Raw genomic sequence first — 19,500 nt, forward strand, 5'->3', positions numbered from 1 at the left:
AATAAATACAGGAGAAATGCCATCTACAGACGATAACAACAACAAAGAAAAATATCTCTGGCCCTTCCCCATACCAGATTAATTTACTGTGCAGGATTTTGTAAGTGAAAGTAGAACAGTCAGGAACTGATGAAGAAAAAGTATTTTAGAAATAGTTTTTATTTCACACAATATAACAAGTATATTAATCTTAAAGAAAACTTCAGTAACATCACATCTGCTTGCTTGTCTATGACTTCTACTTACTGATCTTTCTGGAAGCAGGCTTAATTAGTAAAAAAGAAAAAGTTTTGTTTCTGAATAAGTTACATTATTTAAAAAAAAAGTCAAATGCAGACTGTCACTAATATGAAGTAACTTGGCAATTAAGCATGTAATAAAATAGAACAAGGAGACTGAAAGCCTTAGTCCGTTTTATTCCTAATGGGATTAACTGCAAGAGAAAACTAGCCATGCAGAGGCTAAGATAAACATCAGAACAATGTTTCAGCTATGGGTCATGTAATTAGTGTATTGAAGCAGTTTTTACTTTATAAAATTAATGTAGTTTCTGTTTTCATTAAGTATGTATGTCAGGTGGTTATATTTTTAACATTTCTGTTCAGAAACTTAGGAAATGCATTATGAAATGACAGACTACTGGAGTAAGCAGCCAATGTCATTTTTTCTCTATAACATGCTTACTGCTTTTAATTGAAGATAGAATTCCCTCCCTGCTTCAGCTTTTTAGTTGAAAAATGAAAACCCCAGCCATTTTGCTCTCCTGTGACAGGCAGAATAAATATCCTGGATACAACTTGGGCAGCTGAGACAGGTCACTGCACTATGAGGCAATGAGGGAGAAACACAGTCTTTTAAAGACATTTTTGTTGAGGCTGATAGGTTGAGTGCAAACCAGAAACCCTGGATTTTTAATTCTAATTTTGTTGCTGACTTGCTGCCATCAGTTGACTCTCTAGATATGAACTACCTAACTTGTTCTCTTAACTTGAACTGTTAATTCAGAATCTTCTCCTTCCTTTTCCTCTGTTTGGACTCTGCACATTGATGACCTAGAGAAAAGCCTGTGCATCTGAGTGCCAGAATGAGAACCCTTCCTTTGGCTGTTGTACTTTTTCATACATCCAGGTCAAACACGTAACTCTGGCACTCCCTTTATGTGCAACCTAGAAAATTCTTGTTGAGGCAGTGTGGCTGACTGCTCTGATCTCTAAATTCTCACATAACTTTATTTTTAGTTATATCCAAGTTATACTCTGCCCTGGGATCTGAGGCTCACAGGGGAATCCTAGTTCTGTCTAATAAAAAGATGGTCAAAGACAAGCTAGAAAAAATCTTAATTTTGCAAGTCCCAAATGTGTTGGATAAATATACGATCTTCATACTACTTAAATCTAAAACATCATGATAGTCATCTTCAAGATTTTATTTGGTGGAGACCTTTTCATCAAGCTAGACTGTGTTGATCTCCCAGTTTAGGAGACCTGCTATTCCTACCTGCTCCACTGCCAACGTCCAGGTTGTTCTTTCATTTTTCAGCAGTTCACGTTTGATGACAGCTGGGAGCTCTTGGCTTTCTGAAGAAAGCGCAGCATAATGGTTGCCCCCTGTAAAGAAATCAGTTTCTTGCTCAGTTCCTCTTTCTTTCCTCCTTTTTCTCCCATAAAAATCTTGATGACTTTCCTAATTCCTCCAGAACTGTCCTGATGACATACATTCTCCTGAATCAGGCAGAATACTGGCTACAGCCTTCAGTGGAATTCATAGCTTTACTGTTATTCATGAGGATTAGTTCTTAATGACCTAAATAACTAAAAAAAACTTACTAAAATAATCAGATGTATTGTGCAATCAGTACAATGCACAATGCAGTGAAATTTCTTTCAGATTACTCAGAATACTGTGACCAGATATATATCTTACTGAGCTTGATATTTAAACTGTCAAGAGGTGTGACATTACCTGTGCGGAGGCATTCATCCTCCCCATCTGGCCTTTCACAAAATATTTTGGCTTCTGCAACTAAAACAAAGCAAATTTGAAGAAATGGAAAGAGTTCTTATAGAAAACAGTGTTGAAAAGAAAATGAGGAAAAGGAAGTATCTGTTGTCATTGAAATAAACTACCAGTATAGGCAAAATACTTATTTAAAAGTATCTCCAAGGTATCTGCACTTATTTATTGGCCTGATTGGCAGAAGAGAGAACTTCTAAAAGTTCTTTGTTCTTCACATAGCTTTTAATATATGTTTGAGAAAAATTTGCACATTATTGTTGGCAAGGTGCTTAGTATGTCTGGGCATTCACGAAGAAGAGTGCAGGGTTAATGGGTCGAACTTTATCTTTGATATTCAGTCTATCAGAAGTAGCTCGGAACATCACTGAGGGTGTTTCTGTGAGATACAAAGAAAGATGCGAAAAGATACACTAGTAACTTACACAGCAGTAAATTGGGATAAAAATTCAAACTGAAAAACTGTAAAGTACAAAATGAAATTTGATTGCTCTGATTTTTAGATTGAAAAATCAAACCTAGCTACAAAATTTACCTATACAGAGGAAAAGCTTGAGTAAATTTTACTTCTAAAACGAGCAATTACTTGCTTTTGTACTGGCTATTTTCCATAACCTTCCTCCCCTCTCCCCCGCCCCCAGCTGGCAGCAAGTGAAGTTAAACTTAACTTCTCTTACTCATCTGCTCTAGCACTGTACATGCTTACTGTCTTGGATAGTTGCACTGAACTCACTCACATTATGTGTGCATAAATATTTGCAGAATTAGTTTCAAGTTGTCTGGAATAATCCTTGTGTTATTCTGGGGAAGGGTAAAGGAAATCATGAAATGTAAGGGTCCCAAGCGGCTCCTGAACTTTGGAGTTGAACTCGCTAAACTTAGAGAACTGTAAATATCTGGAGTCTCTGAGACTTTATAAATTTCTTAGAGGAGCTAGTTTCTGTAAATTTTAGGAACTCCCCTTCTAGTTATATCCAGCTGAGCTGCAAGTAAACAAAGCAAATTATTACTGCTTGTGCTCCTATAGTATTATTTCTTTTCCTACCCTGTTGTAATTTTTTGGGGATGCAAATCTTTTTGGACTGGGGTAGAGCATATAATTTCTCTCTAGGTTCTTGCAAGATTTTGTAGCATTTATCCAGATATTATCTCCTCCTGTCTCCTCCTGATAGAGGAAATGGGTTACTGCTGGCTAAATGTGTTATTTTTCTGGCGTAGCATGGGCAGTGTTCCCTTTTTTTTTTTTTTTTTTTTCCTTCTGTCAATCCAGATATACCATTAACAATGGATATATGTGGCCTAATGATCATTATACTCTACAGACCTACAGACTAATGTTTGTACTAATATGAAAGGATTTCTTATGCAGGCTACCCAACATGTGAACAGTTGTCTTGTGCAAATGGGGCATGTTTTAATGCAAGCCAGCGGTGTGACAGCAAAGTGGATTGCAGAGACTCTTCTGATGAAGCCAACTGCAGTAAGTACCACTCAGGGAGTGATTCCAAATATGCTTTATAGATTCTCTTTTCAAGGTAAACGTAGCTTTTTAACAAACTCTCTCTGTACTCAAATCTCTTTCAGCACATGGATGTGCCAGTACACAGTTTCAGTGTGCTAATGGAGAATGTATCCCCCGAGCCTTTATCTGTGACCATGATGACGACTGTGGGGACAGGAGTGATGAAACATCTTGCAGTATGATGGCTATATTTAGCTTCTTTATTTTACTAAGTAGTTCAAATGTACACCAGATAGCAAAAAGAGTAGATTGCCTGGATAGACAGCTGTTGAACTCTAGCCCATGTTCTACATGGAAAGATGAAATTATTACTGATGCTTTTAAAGATGTTTTCCAAGTCAGATTTGCTGCCAAGTACCTTAATGTTTGGTTGCTGTTTGAGAATACTGGATATAGTAACTATTTGTGTTCTGACACAGAAAGAGAAGCAGGCAAGCAATTCCACCAACATAACTTTTCCCCTCATGGTATTCCTCTTTTATCTGTGAGGCTTTGCTTGGCTCTTGGAGGATCCCAAAATGTCTCTAAACTCCTAAGTCAGGGAATGCCTCCCAACGATATGGGTCCCTGACATCAGTGTCATTGTTATGTGCTCTTTACTGTTTCTCTTTAGTACAAATATCCTTACCTTGAGCACCATCTCATTATCCTCACCTTCATGAACCTCGATAATAAGGTCCTTTGCATCTGTTTCCACAATTAATATAAAAAAGTAGTATTTTTTCATTTCTGTAAAGAACCACTGTACCCTAAAATAAATTTCCTGTTTAAAAACAGAGCAAAACAGCAACGTTAAAAGTACATATGAAATTTGAAACTGTCACTCTTTTTTTATGAGTTTTTAATAGTTATTTACAAATAACTATTAATCTTTCAGACATCTATTACTGTTTCAGGTGTTCTTATCACTTGAAGTATGTTCATTTACTGGGGTTTCTCTCCTTAGCTTACGCAACTTGCAGAGGCAACTTTTTCACTTGTCCCAGTGGCCGCTGCATTCATCAGAGCTGGATATGTGATGGGGATGATGACTGTGAAGATAATGAAGATGAAATAGGATGTGGTATGTACTAAATTTCTTCTAAGGATGGTTTTGTCAGAGAAAGACCTCACTAATCTACTTTTATGAAGTAGGCAGTATTCACTGCTTGTTGTGTGAATTTATCTCTGTGGTACTGAGTGCAATTAAATTTATCCTATATGAGCTTGTTCCTGATTTACTTGATACTATTCCATGAAGCACTGAAAAATTCTTTTATTGACTTCCATAACTCAATAGAAAGGCATACATCTTACTGTGACCCTTCTGTCTGTAATAAATTTAGATTTTCTGAAATTCTTAGAATGTGTAGATTTTACAAAGCAGTTACTTAGTAATGGAATGACAGAGCTTCCCTTATCAGTCAAAGCATTCAAATTTTACCTTCAGAAAATGGAAATTCTCTGCGTTAGACCTGGTCAGAAATTTTCAGGCATACTATTTTTAAAAAAGGTTACCTAATTTCCGTGAAATTTTAAGTTTTTCCTTTCAAAGAAAACAAAATTCCTCATAAGAAAAAGTTAATAAATTGATGAGTGAAAAGAAGTTTTACTGTTTGGCAAGATGAGATATGTGAGAAACAAATTTGAATGAGTAGTGTGTGTATGGTTTTTGTTTTCTTTCACTGGCCTTTTCTGTAACAAGCATTCTCCAAGCGTGTGGGTTTTTTTTTTTTTTTTTTTTTTTTTTTTTTTTTTTTTTTTTTTTTTGTTTTATTTTATTTCTTGTGCACCAGAAATAGATAGGCTAAAGCTAAATGGTTTTCTTGTTTTCTAAGCAGAGGACATGAGAAGTATTCATGTGTGTACGTTACTGTTGATTGCCCTGCAGTTTGAAGGAAAAGAAAGGATCATGACAGGGAAGAAGACGATGTGTAGCAGATGCTCTAGGAAGCTTTCAGGGAAGAAAGTCTAGTTATGATGTGATGCATGCTCCTCAGTTCTTATCTCTTACTTTTTCCACAGACAGTGGCCGCCATGAGTGCTATCCTGGAGAGTGGGCCTGTCCTGGCTCAGGGCACTGCGTTCCAATTGGGAAAGTGTGTGATGGGACTGCAGACTGTCCTGCGGGAGAGGATGAAACTAACGTCACTGCGGGCAGACACTGCAGTAAGTACCGCAATCAATACCGTGCATGGGTGGAATAGCAGATACATCCATATATGTTTTTCTCTTGTCTACTAAATCACATGAAAAATTTTGAAGTTTTGGTATTTTTGTTGCATTGCCTGAGAAAGGCGTATTTGCCCTGAACAGACCATTCCGTTGGAAATCCATGCATGCAGTTTGACAAATAAGGATTTGAATTCCCTTATCTCCAGATGTGTTCAGGATGACAGGGGAAAAAATACCTCCTTTTACTTTAAAAATCAGTGTTTTTTTCCTTTTTGTGGGCAAGTAGATATAGTGCAATAGTTAGAACACAAGACTGAATTTGTATATCCTGGGCCCTGGCCAAGTCACTTAAGTTATGCTCTAAGTCTCTATTCAGCTTTAATAGCTCATTTCCCAGTTGGTATATACCGCCCCCCCTTTTTTTTCTTTTTATATCCCTATTGGAGTCAATGAGCATGCATAGTTCCTACTGATTTCACTCTTACAAATGTTAATTTCCACTGAGAATTGGGCCCAGGGTGTTTCAAATTCTCAAATTCCGTTAAGAGGAATAGTCCAATTAAAAGTATTGAAATTGGAAGAGAAGAAAAAAATAATACACATTTAAATCTGAACAGGGAATACTGCCTCTTACCTTTACTGAGTAGTAGATGATATACATGGTAAAAGAAATGTTTAAGAAGAAAAAGTGTTGGAAAGATGGATAGGAAGGAGGAGAAAGTCAGCAGCAGATCTGCAGTCCCATTTGATCAATTCTCACTAAACTATTCATTAGTCAGTAACACAGTAACACAAGGAAGGAATGGAGGAGAAATAGAGAAATAAACAGTAAAGAAGAGTTTCTCTATGGGCACAGCCCAACCAGTATGTTCCAATATAATGGAATAATATAGATATTCTTCATCTTAATATAGTGCAGTAGGTTGTTGTTGTGGGTTTCTTTTGTGGGTTTTTTTTTCTCTGAATGAGCAGTAGATGATGAGGTTGTATTCCAGTCAATGTAACTCTAAGATATGTTTTACAAATTCTTGGGGAAACAGAGAAATATACTGTACATTGCAGATGATGGCTTCTCTGCAGCTGTTTACATGACATTCTTGCTGGTGTTAGTACTTCAGGACTATTTGCATGAGACTGATAATATGCTTTACCTGCATTCCCAAAACCTGTTATTCACATTAATTTTACTTCTCTCCTCCATTTTCTTGCACTTATGTATGTAAGCACACATGATTTTGTAGAACTTCAGCCATCATCTGTTTTAAGAAGCCATTCTTTAAATTGTATATTCATCCTAGAAAAGAGCATAGCTTTGTAGTTGTTAGTAAGGCAAAAATTGTGCCAGTAAAGGGTATATTTCTGAACTTCTTAATTTCATTTTTAGACATATCACACTGTGCTGCCCTGAGCTGCCAGTATCGCTGTCATTCTTCACCATCAGGAGGGATGTGTTACTGCCCTGCAGGATATATAATAAGTAGCAATGACAGCCGTACTTGTGTTGGTAAGTGAAATGCAGTGATTTCAAATACCTAGTGCCTTCTCGCAGCTCCTTGGGAAGCTTTGGATTCCTAGAATATGACTAAGTTCTAAATAACTGGATGTACAGGCAAATAGGTCAATCAATCAGTTAAATAGAGTAAATAGGTAAATAGAGTCAGCAAAAGAATAAAAGTGGAACATGATGTTAGCATGGTGAGTTAGAAACAAGTTGCAGAAAGTTTATAAAGGTCTTGCTCAGTTAGATCGATGGAGACATGGTGAGAGCACGATGATGTTTAAAAATATTTACCCTTGAATGACTACTATATTCTCAAGCCTGTGGTAAAGGTCTTCAGTGGTTAGCTTCAGGGATGTGTGTTGCTCTATGCCTGGAAGAGTTAATGATATCAGTGCTTGGTAGTTCTTGAAAGTGCCTGCATTTGGAAGCTGCACATAAAGCACCATTCTAAGGTGTAATTATGTTTGCCCCGTGGAATGGCTGTATATCCTATAATATATCAGTGTGTACATTATTTTCAAGAAAATGAAGACAGTTCACTAGAATATACAAGTAAGGTATTTTGGCACTGCATTTTCATTCTGTAGCTGCTATAACTAGGATGCACACACCTTTGACAATAAAAAACATGTATCTCAGTAACTGAAACACTGCAGTAATTCTACATCAGGTACTACCTCAGAAATACTTAACTTTAATATTTTTTTCAACCCAGCATATGGTGTGTGTACTCACAATATGTGAGGTGTTCAGTGTCTCTCATGAGACTTCTGTCTTTTTGGGTGGCCCAGATACATAAGTCTGGTTTGAAAATTTGAACCGGTGTATTCTGACTCTGCAGAGACCTATGGATATTTCTGGAGTGTGAGGAAAAGACTTGTCATTAGGGAATGGCTCACAGTAAGCAATAGATATTTTCAGATCTCAGTTTAAGTGAATTTTATTGGTGTAAGGTCAAAAGAATTAAGCTATTAGCAAAGCTTAATACTTTTCTGGCTCACAGTACACTGTTGTTTTTTTACATATACAGAAGCTGAAAAGCTACTGAGAATAACATATTTTCACTACCAAAAGGTACTATCTGGGAAACACATTATTTTCATTTTTATATCAACAAACGATTAAAAATAAAAGTACTGATAAGGAAAATATTTCAGATCTCATTTTCTTCTCTTTTGGCTTAACAACAGAATCACAGGTTTCCAGCAATGTGATGTGGTACCAATTGTACTCTTGGGTTTTCAAATGAGAGAGTTTAAACTTTTAATACCAAAACCATGTCTAAATTGCTGTCGGCTATCTCCTGGGTTGTGAATAAGCACAGATGGGATGAGATGCTGCAGTGTTTAGATCTGTGTTTTTTTGTTTTGTTTGTTTATTTTTAAAGAAATTAGATGTTTTATAATTTTAGGACTAAAATGTAATGTTCTGCAGAATCCAGGAAATTGTTTACAGAACACATCTCTGAGAACCTGCTGGGTTTTCCTAGCAGCAGACTCACCTGTACGTTATTCTGCATGCTCAAGTGAGCTGCTTTGTTTCTACTTTGGGCTTCCTGGTCTGCAGCCAGCTCTTAATTGGAAATTGAACACCTGTGTTAGCATGGTACTGACTCCAAGCTAATAAACATTGCCTTTTAGCAGGCTTATTAGCTTGAACTCAGTACTGCTCTAACATAGAGGTATGGGTCTGACTCAGAGTGGGCTTAAAGCCAACCAGGTATGTTAATATAAGAGTGTACTTGTGTCTACTGCAGCGAAATATCTGCATAGGCACATTTTGTGCCGTGGAAAGTAGATAGCGACATCCCTTCCCTTCAAATGGAAGGAAATCCCTTCCTCCTCTCCTTACAAATTTGTTTTTTTTATTGGGCAGCAGATCCCAGTTGTTTTGCTTTCCAGAAAAAAAAAATGCTTGTGGGGGAAAAAAAGCTACTAAGACTTCCTTTTCCATTGCCATGCATTTGCAAACAGATACAAAGCAAGTAGAAAGGACAAATTTGTAGCTTGACAAGTATGCTGGAATTTCTTTTGTGTGAAGTATTATTTAAAAACAAGCCTTACTTGCTTAACAGATTTTGATGACTGCAAAATGTGGGGTGTGTGTGACCAACTGTGTGAAGATCGTGTGGGACATCACCAGTGCCACTGTGTGGAAGGTTATGTCCTAGAGAATCATCGGCACTGTCGAGCCAACACTTCAGGTCAGTATGCGGCAGAGTTCCAGGCCCTGTGGTCAAAACAGCTTTCAGATCAGTAGATATCAGTGAGACACTCTGCATCTGCTGGGGTCTGCAGGCTGCTGGACTTCTCCAGGAAACCTTTTAAGAAAAGTGCCATGGAAGATAGTCTTGCTGAATTGTGAACTCAGACTCTTGCCTGTGAGAGAAACCCTGGCTTCTAGTTCCCGGAGTGTGAGCTCTGCAAGGACGCAAACCACTCATGGAGCGCGGTTCCTCAACAGCAGTAGGCGGCTGCTCCTGGTTGTCCACATCCTGCTCTGTTCTGGCAGCAGGTGCTGGGAAGCCTGTCTCTGTGCAGTTGTAATAGTCTAACAGGCTTCTGTGTGAGGCAGGGGTTCCTGCCCACAAGAACTCGATGGGAATGGGAGTCCTTGCCTGACATGACCGCATGAACTGCCCACTTCCCTTCCCTTTTTCTTGAACCATTTTTGCAGAGCAGTCGTCATCTTGCAATTTTATAAGGATGTCCTCCAAACTATGAAATTTTTGGAACTAATGAAATATGCTTGGCTGTATTAGACATACATAGGATATGCCAGCACTAGGATAGATTGTTCTTTTGAAAACCTCTGTATGAAAAGTTTTCCGTTCAAACTGATGTCACTGTTAAGGCACTGGGTTGTTTATAGAGTGTTGATTTTATTATCGTATTGTTGTGCAGTTCATACCTGCTCTAAATCTTTTTCCCTGAATTTGTTTTTATTTTATTTGGAGAGGTAGATAGAATTTGGACTTTACTATATTCCTCCTGCACATGCACTAGGCCTATCAACAGGAACCTATTTGAAAGTGAGCTTTTCTTTGAAGACTTGCTGGAGTAAGATACAGCAAAGATCTGATGAGATCAGAGAATGAGGAGATGGAATAATGAGGTACATAAAAAGATAGCAGCTTGTATGCTAGAATTAAAGAATATCTGAATCTCATAGGGCAGAAAATCTTGTGAAAGATTATACTTTTATCAAAGGAGATAGAGCAAGGAAGTAGAAGGGAATGAGAAGTTGTCCTCTGGAGTATAGATGCACAGAGGTTTTGTGAAAGTTTTACCCAGCAGAGTTTTAAATATATATTCTTGATTAACTTGCTCCGAGACTGTGAACTAGGCTGACAACCACCATTTGCATTTGGTAGTTGAGTGGCTTTTCCAAGGTGAATGGTGTGGTGCAGCTTGCAAGACACCTCAAAGCAAGTAAGTACACACAAAAAATGTTTGTAGCTTTTGGGCTAAGCTTCTGTTTATACCTTTGTGTTCAGTACATAGTATGTAAATGTTTCAATGGCATTTTACAAATAGCTTGACTACGGAGTGTTTATAACTTTGTCTTCCTTGCTTTCAGCTGGTGTTGCATCAATTATTTTTTCTAACGGCCGTGATTTATTGATCGGAGATCTTCATGGAAGGAGTTTTCGTACTTTGGTGCAGTCCCAGAATCGCGGCGTTGCCGTTGGAGTGGACTTTCACTTTTACCTGCACAGAATCTTTTGGACTGATACGGTACAAGATAAGGTGGGTAGAAAATTCAAGAAGAATCTTTTTTTTTGTGTGTATGTGGAAGAAGAGAACAGTCAGGAGCAGAACGTGTTGATAGGCTTTCATTTGAGAGAGCAAATCCTGACTGTATTTTTGTTTTCTAACAGAAAAGGTCCTTGAAATGTTTTATGTTAATGACTGCGTTTTTCAAGCTATACTATTACATGTGACATATTAAACAAAGAATGCTTTTAGATGGGAAAGTCTTGAGCAACTTTTAATTTTATTTGAGATGGAGTCCAAAAGACTAATTAAGAGAAATAGTAGACATTCTTTCAAAACTGGACAAATTTTTCTTGGTAATTTTTTGAAACATAATAATTTAAAATGTGAAACTTGTCTGCCTTCCAAGGTGATAAAAATCAGATTTCTTCGTACACTCCAAATGGCACTGTAATTGAGCTTGGGTAACAAATATTGACAATATTTTGTGTAATGAGCAAATATTTTGTTACTTTTTTTTTCCAACTTAATCTTTTTTTGCAGTATTTCATTGAAACAAAAAGAAGTTCCAGATCAAATGCTGACACTCCAGAAATGTCATGTTGGTTGTCATAAACAGAAAAGGAGAAGCCATGACCTGATTCTTGCTGGCCCCATATAGAGATGACTTCAGTGTCACTGTCATTATGAATCTATGTATAAACTGAAAACTAATAGCTGCACTATAGAGCCATGTTGGAAACCAGAGTCTACTGGAGCCAAAGTCTAGCCAAGTCTAGTGGAAAAATTCTTTATGGCTATCAAGTAGGGCAGTATTTGTCCATACAGTTTTTGATGTGTTCAGAATTTGGTAGTTTCAGTTTTACTGCCGTAGGTTCATGTTGCAATGACATGGCTGAATTAAGTCAGAGTCAAATCTGAATTTACAAGAAAAAGAAAATTGATACTATCTCTGTGGAAGATGGAAATAAAAGTAATACAGGTTTTTCAACTACATACCTAACATGGCTAGGAGTGCCTTTTTATTTGCCCTGAAGTAGCTAAATCCTTTTTAATTAATTAGTCTCAATTAATCTAATTCAATTGTAATTAGAACACCTCAAAGCGACAGCAATAAGAATATTCATATATGTTTAGTATCTCTAGCCTTATGCCTTGTGATAAGCATATTATTAAGATTCTTAAAAAAGAATAAGATGTAAATTAAAAAAGAAAATTACAGGTTATAGCCAGTATCTTCTTTATTTAATGTACTATCTATTAACTTCATGCTCATAAGCTCTTTTGTCACAAGATTTCCAAAGAAAATAATAGATAGTTAGATAGTTTGTTAGATAAACATTTTTCAGGCTCGGGTAATAATAAAAATTACATGACCATTTAATTTTTTCTTGTATATATTTATTTGTACTGATCTATAATTCTATTTAAATACATTTTAAATCTCTTATTGTTGTTCCAAAAAGGATAATCATTCCTAATTTCTTATATTATGTAGTGTTGTACTTACTTATTGCTTATTATAAAATTACCACATTTATAATAGTCAATTCATGCTGTTAGCTTCTTTTTAAGATAACAGTGCTATTTCTTTTTGAGCACGATGTTTTTAAAATTACACTTAAAAAAGGGAAAATAAATCAATGATGGTTCTTCTTTCTCCTAAAAAAGAGAGCTTTTCTTTCCTTTCTTCAATTCGCAAAGTAAATTTTTTTTTTGCAGGTTGCTCTCCGCTGCTGGTGTGATAAGAGCTCCCCCTCTTGTTTCTGGCAGCTGATCAGTGTTTTGCTAAAACATGTGCATTTGTTTTTAAAATAATGAAAATACTGGTTTTGCGAGGTTCTAGAAAAGCAGAATACCTTTCCCTTTATTTTTTTTCTGCGCTCCCCAGGTTCTTTGCATTTGTTTCCAAATTTTTTTGCGGAAAGTCAAGCTAGGGAGTAATTTAGTGAATAACCTGGATTGTGTCTAAATGTCAGTTGTGCATCTTTGTTTAGGGTGATGAGCAAGGACAGGTGCCGCATGACTTGTTTGATTAGCAAAACAGCTTGCTAGTAGCGCCAGTATTTGTATTTTTTTTCAGGTTTTTTCCATAAATATTGATGGGTCTGAAATCCAAGAAGTTTTAAATGTTTCAGTGGACACACCTGAAAATCTAGCAGTGGATTGGATTAACAATAAATTGTATGTGGTTGAGACCAGTGTGAACAGAATAGATATGGTTAACTTGGATGGAACGAATCGTGTCACTCTTATTGCCGAAAATCTTGGAAATCCTAGAGGAATAGCACTGGATCCAACTGTTGGGTAAGTAACTCTACAAAATAATGGTAAAAGACATCTGAGATGCCTTTATCCACATGCTAAAGAAAGAGAAGTAGAGTGCTCTTTTTGGAACCTAACATGAAAAAGTAATTCTTACTAGATTTAGTCTAAAATAGAAAAGGCAGGCCAGTCCTTTGGCAGGAGACAAAGTGTATTTTCACTGTATGCTAACAGGGAATCAAGATTTGTTTAGAAAATATAGTAGTTTTAAATGCTGAAACATTTTGCAAATTCCATGTAAGATGTGCCTTTTTTGTAAAATCTTAAGAAACATAGGGTTTTTTTTTCCCTTTATAGCTATTTGTTTTTCTCAGACTGGGATAGTTTTTCTGGTGATCCTAAAGTGGAAAGGGCATTCATGGATGGCACAAACCGACAGGATTTGATAAAAACAAAATTAGGCTGGCCTGCTGGAATAACACTGGATATTGTATCAAAGAGGCTTTACTGGGTTGACAGCCGGTTTGACTACATCGAGACTGTAACTTACGATGGGCTTCAAAGGTAGGAGAAATATTATTCCTTACTGTTCCTTGCAATGTACTGTTTTTACCATATCCAGTTCAAAGGAAGGTGTCTCTAATAAAATGAGATTCATAGAAGACCAAAATTGCAACATAACTTGAAAATGATCCATGTTGATGTATATGATGTCATAGTCGTTTTCTAAAATCCATAATTCCTCTGTCATGTTTTATCTTGTTTTTCCTTGAATTACCTATTGTTCTTTTGTTAAAAAATCTGATTTATATAGCCAGCCACTGTAATATACATATCTAATAGAGTTTTCTATAATATACACATCTTAACAGTGTTCTCAAGTATTGGAAGATTCCATATAGTCTTCCTGCCTCACTTCTTCACATTCTTTTCTTGAATTTATTTAAATTATTCATCTTCTAAACACCTCATTGTGCAATGGGTATTAGTGCTTTGATTTTTGCTTTTTCATGCACTTTAAACCTCATTGTAAAACTTCACTGTTAGAAATAAAGTTACCACTTAACGCTCTTGTGATGCCAAGAAACTCTGATGCTTTCTGTATGAAAGCACTCGGGAAAAGAGTTGTCGCATTTTTATGGGTGTAGCACATAGAGTAGTGTTTAGAAGCCTGCCTGTTTCTCTGTGTCTGTGATTACAGTCTCTCTTACACAGTTACAAGAGAATAACTGTTCACTCTCTACTCACCTCTTAACATACAGTCTTAAAAACAATCCTTTGCTCAGCTGACAAATTTATTGCTCAATATATTCATCCACTTAAAAGAGAACCTTTTTTTATTATAAAAATAATGCTGGTATCTTCAGTCTACTGTTACATTTTTCAAGGATGTTTTCAGGGTTTAGTATTGCAAGAATGTCAAGCATTTAGAAATGTCTTTGACTTTTGGAGATAAAAGCTTAGTTATTACAATAACAAAAATCTTTAGGGTAAAAGTGGTACAAGTGTTCAAGAATCAATGGCATGTTCTGCAAACCATTTTAAAATAGTATTTGTACCCTTTTGTGTTCACACCTCCAGTGCCTGCAGTATGCCTGTTAATCATGCTGGAGGCTGTCAGAGAATTTGACTGATTTGTAGACCTTCCTTCATGTTGCCAAGAGAAAAATATTGTTCTGTATTGATGCGTTTTGTTTGAGGACTTCTTTGTCTCTGTGAAATGTCCTGCAATATTCATTCAAAAAATATTGTTATAATTTCTTGCTTAGAATAGATACAATGCGTTATCTTTTGGTTTTCCTCAATTTTGCCTGGATCATTCATTCAGGCTTCTGTTGTCCTTGCTTCATACGTGTTTTTCTATTTCTGAAGACTGTTTTTTATTCATTTTTAACCCAATCATAAATGCTTTGCATGCATGACTTCTTAAATATTTTCATTTTTTTATTCAAAATGTAAAGAGATCTTTGACCTCTCTCTAATTTTCCCTCACTGAATTGTTTTTTTTCTTCTTACATCTTTGATTTCTTTTTTTGTATACTGTGTGAGTTTCTAACATTTCTGATCTGTCCATTTTCACTGCTGTATATATTTAGCTTTATTTCTTGCATTAGAATTGATCTTTTCCATTTGTGCTTTAACTGCTTCTATTTCTATAGATGCAGAAGCTAATGAATGAATTAATAATCCTGTATATTTTCCTCTGTCATCAGAATGAAGTCATTTTCTATATAGTATTTTGTAAATAATTTTAAAAAATCTTTATAACAGGAGAACAATAGCTCATGGAGGCTCTCTGATTCCTCATCCATATGGAATAACTTTATTTGAACACAATGTTTATTTCACTGATTGGACCAAAATGGCTGTGGTGAAAGCTAACAAGTTTTCAGAATCTAACCCTCAAGTGATCTACCAGTCTTCATTAAGACCTTATGGAGTGACAGTTTACCATGCTGCCAGACAGCCATATGGTAAGGCAACAGATTGTTAAGAGAGACTTAGAAAGTATCTTACCAAGAGTTGTATGAGACAAAACTGTATGAGAGCATTATCTTTTTGCTAAAGAGGTGACTGTGATACGTACATATATCTATGCAACTAATCTTTATTACACCATGCTTGCATCCAGCTCCTACAGCAAACACACTGTTAAACACAATGTTTAAAAACAGGCTTACTAAATGTATTGATATTTAGAGGAGCCACACCTGGGCTTATAAGCAGTTTCAGACTTTTCTTCCTCCCTGCTGCAATAAGGGAGTTGTTGGAAAAGGTTAACAGTTGAATGTCATGCTTGTGAGATGTATTTATGAGGTATGTATGTATGCAAGCAACTGTAGCCCACTATGAGCTTAAGGCTGTGTGCTTGAGCATCCCTGGACAGTGCTGAGCCCCTAGCTTATCTCTGCTGGGGATTCAGTGCTTTCCAGCACTTTCCTGAACAAGTGCTCCGTGATTTCTATGGATGCAGTACTAGATACAAGGGTACTAATTTATTGTAGATGCTGAAAAATATCCTCAAGAATCAATCAAATGATGCCACTGAGTTAACAGATAAAGATGTGATCCTATGCACACTCTTTTCCAGTAAGAAATCCTTGTGGAAGTAATAATGGGGGATGTGAACAGATCTGTGTTCTCAGCCACAAAACAGATAATGACGGACTAGGTTATCGCTGTAGATGCATACTGGGCTTTGACCTGCACGTGGATGGGCGGCACTGTGTTGGTAAGAAGATGCATTCTTGTTGTTGGAAGAAGCACTGTTCCATTAGCTTTAGAAAAGTGCTATTTCTAGAACCTCTTTTCTCTCTTCAGTAGCATTTTGGGCTCAATGTGCCAAGAAGCTCATGGTTTTCTTCACAGGTGGTGTTGACAGATTTGAATATAGTCATTTCAGCCATTGTTCATTTCAAGCTGCAACATCTTAAACTCGCCACCTTCTACGAGCGTTTAAAGAAGTTAAACATGGAATATGTCTAGACAGTTGTATGATTCCATGAATGCTTGCCAGTGTGCAGGTTTTGCAGCATTTTAAACATGTAAACTTTGGTCCCCTGTAAGAGTAATATTCAGAATAATTTGTTCTTTCTCCTGTTGAACACCTTTGGCCAAAATACCAATGGAATTGTGTGCTTCTGTTGACAATCTGCTGCTCCCTGTTCGCATGCAGAATTGTCACTCATGGAGAGTTTGCTGTATATATCTACCAACAAATTAAGCTGAATACTCTGTCTCAGCACTTGAAAATATGGCCATGCAGCTATACTTACTGTCAACTTGGATATGATCTAATTATATGGTGACTCCACAAAGCCCGTAAGTAATTTTTGTGTAGATAATTTGTAAAGCAGTTAGCAGCAATCTTGTTCGTTGTTTCCATAGGAATAATGTTTTCTGTAAGGGGCGTTTGGATCACAGTAATAGTGCAAGAGGAAGACACGGCCATATCACCTAATATTCTGAATTAGGCTTTTTTTACCTTTGTTTTTTTAGGTTTTTTAGGTTGTTGTATATTCATATATATTTTTTTCATTGTTTCCCATTCTTTCTGTTTCCAGGATATTAGTGTTGCCAAAGGAAATTAAAGCTTTATAGCTAATGCTCACCTGTTATATCCTGTGAATAAACAAAGCATGTCTACTTTTTTTTCTTTTACAGCTGTGCAACAGTTTCTGCTTTTTTCATCCCAGCTTGCGGTGCGGGGAATCCCGTTCAATCTCTCCACCCAGGAAGATGTGATCATCCCCATAACAGGGAGCCCATCATACTTTGTTGGAATTGACTTCTCTGCTCAGGATGACACCATATTTTTTTCAGACACAAGTAGAGACATAATTTACAAACAGAAAACAGATGGTTCAGGTGAGAAACATTAAGAAGTGTGGAATAACTGTGGTAAGGAGTGTAGAATATATTTTTCTAAAAAGCTATAGAAAACCTGATACTCCAACAGAAAAAAAAAATTAATAACATGAGAAGCATGTGACAAAAATGTTCGCTCTGCTTGTATTAAGGACACTAGGAAACATGTTTCTTACAAAAGCTTTCAACAGTACAAAGTTGCCAAGGCCCTTTCACTTCCTGAAAACATCTACAGTGTCTGATTTCAATAATGCTGAGCTTTCTCCTGCATAGCAGTACTTGCTCCCATCCTTAGGCAAGGCTGGTGCTCCGATCAGTCTGTTTCTGTTTCCTCTTTTCTTTACAGAGGTGCCTAACGATAAGTACTAAGCCCTACTTACTGGAACTCCTAAAGATTTCTTAGATGCAGATCTTGTATGATAATAAATCTTGCTGTAATTCTGCTGTTCACAGACTGTTTCTCTTTGCTCTTTGGCAAAGTTATTTGAATGTGCTTGGGAATTATTTATTTGTAAAGAGTAGGTAGATCTGGTTACTGAGAAAGATGTAACTAAGGGACTAAAAGATGTGCTCTCCTTTCTGACCTTCATTCATAAAATTCCCTGTAGTGAAAACTGAGTGACAGATTTTTTATCTGCTTTTCTCTGACTAGTCTTTATTTTTCTTCTGTTGAGTTTGTGCTCCTGAATCATATACCTGCCTCATCTGCAACACTTTGGCCTTGGACTTAATGCTGCCTCCGTGCTACCTTAACATACTTACCACTAGTTTTGTGATCAGAATAATGCATTCATATTATTTCCTCTGTTCTTCAACATTTACAATCATTACTTGTGTGTTGTGAATTCTAGGAAGAGAAATCCTGACAGCTAATAGAGTGGAAAGTGTTGAAGATTTGGCCTTTGACTGGATCTCAAAGAATCTATACTGGACAGACCCTCGATACAGAAGCATTAGTGTGATGAGGCTGGCAGATAAATCTAGACGAGCCATTGTTCAGAATTTAAATAACCCTCGATCAATAGTAGTTCATCCTGTTATTGGGTAAGTTTAACTTTGCTTCTCACTTGAAATACTTTGAACAATTCTATGGTTTTAAGCAAAATAATGAGGTTATATTTATATCCGTCTGTGGATTTATGATAGGATTTGTGTTCCCTTTCAAAATGTCATCTCTTTTCATTTTCTTTGTATGTTCTTCTTTTTTCCTTTTTTTTTTTTCTTTTTTTTTTTTTTTTTCCTATCTCAGGATTTAACACCCAGAGGAAAGGGCAAAATGATACAGATTCTAGAGGAAAGACATACCTAGACGATTTACCTTTAAAACCACTTTACTCTGTAGATAAATGGCCAAAACAACTTTGTTTGTATTGTGGATAAGAAAACTGTCCCTTGTGGCTAAAAGATAAAGTACTATAACTTTCTATTAATACAGTTTCAGTTCCCAGAATATTAATTTGGTTTATTTTTTTTTCTTATCTGAATTACTTTTTTGGAAACATATTAGGTGCTACTGTCTTTAATACAGACCTTAAAATATGTATTTCAGTATGCATAAGAAGCTCGGTTTTTCTTTGATGGGAATATTTCACTTCAGTGATGTTTGATTTCGGCATAGCCAACATTTGGCCATACCAAAAGAGTTTTTTTTTCAGCCTACTTTAGCTTTCCGTTGGTAGAAGTCAGAAGGATCAAGAGAAAATTCTTTATAAAATTCATGCTTTTTTGCAGGTATTACCTGGAGGTTGTATCATCTTTTTGCTTGGTTCCTCTTCCCTATCAGTCATTACATTAAATGCGTAACAGTTTTAGTGCAGATATGGACATATATAGCCTAAAGGAACAAAGCCCTTCCAAAGACCAGAATTTGTTACACATAGGACAAGTGCTGTCTGTTGGTACCCCTACTAGTTGAGAAGGAAGACAACACAGAATTGCTTTTTTTTTTTTTTTTTTTTTTT

At 36.4% G+C, this 19,500-nt stretch overlaps 1 protein-coding gene across 1 annotated transcript in view; it reads left to right on the plus strand.

Annotated features, from left to right (window-relative positions):
- Positions 1-19,500, plus strand: part of LRP2 (LDL receptor related protein 2) — a 103,454-nt gene that overhangs the window by 22,134 nt on the left and 61,820 nt on the right. Inside the window, exons 5-17 of the mRNA XM_026047885.1 lie at positions 3,383-3,493; positions 3,598-3,711; positions 4,482-4,598; positions 5,540-5,683; positions 7,074-7,193; positions 9,265-9,393; positions 10,770-10,939; positions 12,990-13,213; positions 13,529-13,735; positions 15,443-15,645; positions 16,263-16,403; positions 17,336-17,539; positions 18,391-18,583. Of these exons, the coding sequence (XP_025903670.1) occupies positions 3,383-3,493; positions 3,598-3,711; positions 4,482-4,598; positions 5,540-5,683; positions 7,074-7,193; positions 9,265-9,393; positions 10,770-10,939; positions 12,990-13,213; positions 13,529-13,735; positions 15,443-15,645; positions 16,263-16,403; positions 17,336-17,539; positions 18,391-18,583 (2,077 nt within the window). The remainder of the gene's footprint in view (positions 1-3,382; positions 3,494-3,597; positions 3,712-4,481; positions 4,599-5,539; positions 5,684-7,073; positions 7,194-9,264; positions 9,394-10,769; positions 10,940-12,989; positions 13,214-13,528; positions 13,736-15,442; positions 15,646-16,262; positions 16,404-17,335; positions 17,540-18,390; positions 18,584-19,500) is intronic.

The sequence above is a fragment of the Nothoprocta perdicaria genome, unplaced genomic scaffold (assembly GCF_003342845.1).
Source record: "Nothoprocta perdicaria isolate Ctin4 unplaced genomic scaffold, notPer1 scaffold_0, whole genome shotgun sequence".
Lineage (NCBI taxonomy): Eukaryota > Metazoa > Chordata > Aves > Tinamiformes > Tinamidae > Nothoprocta > Nothoprocta perdicaria.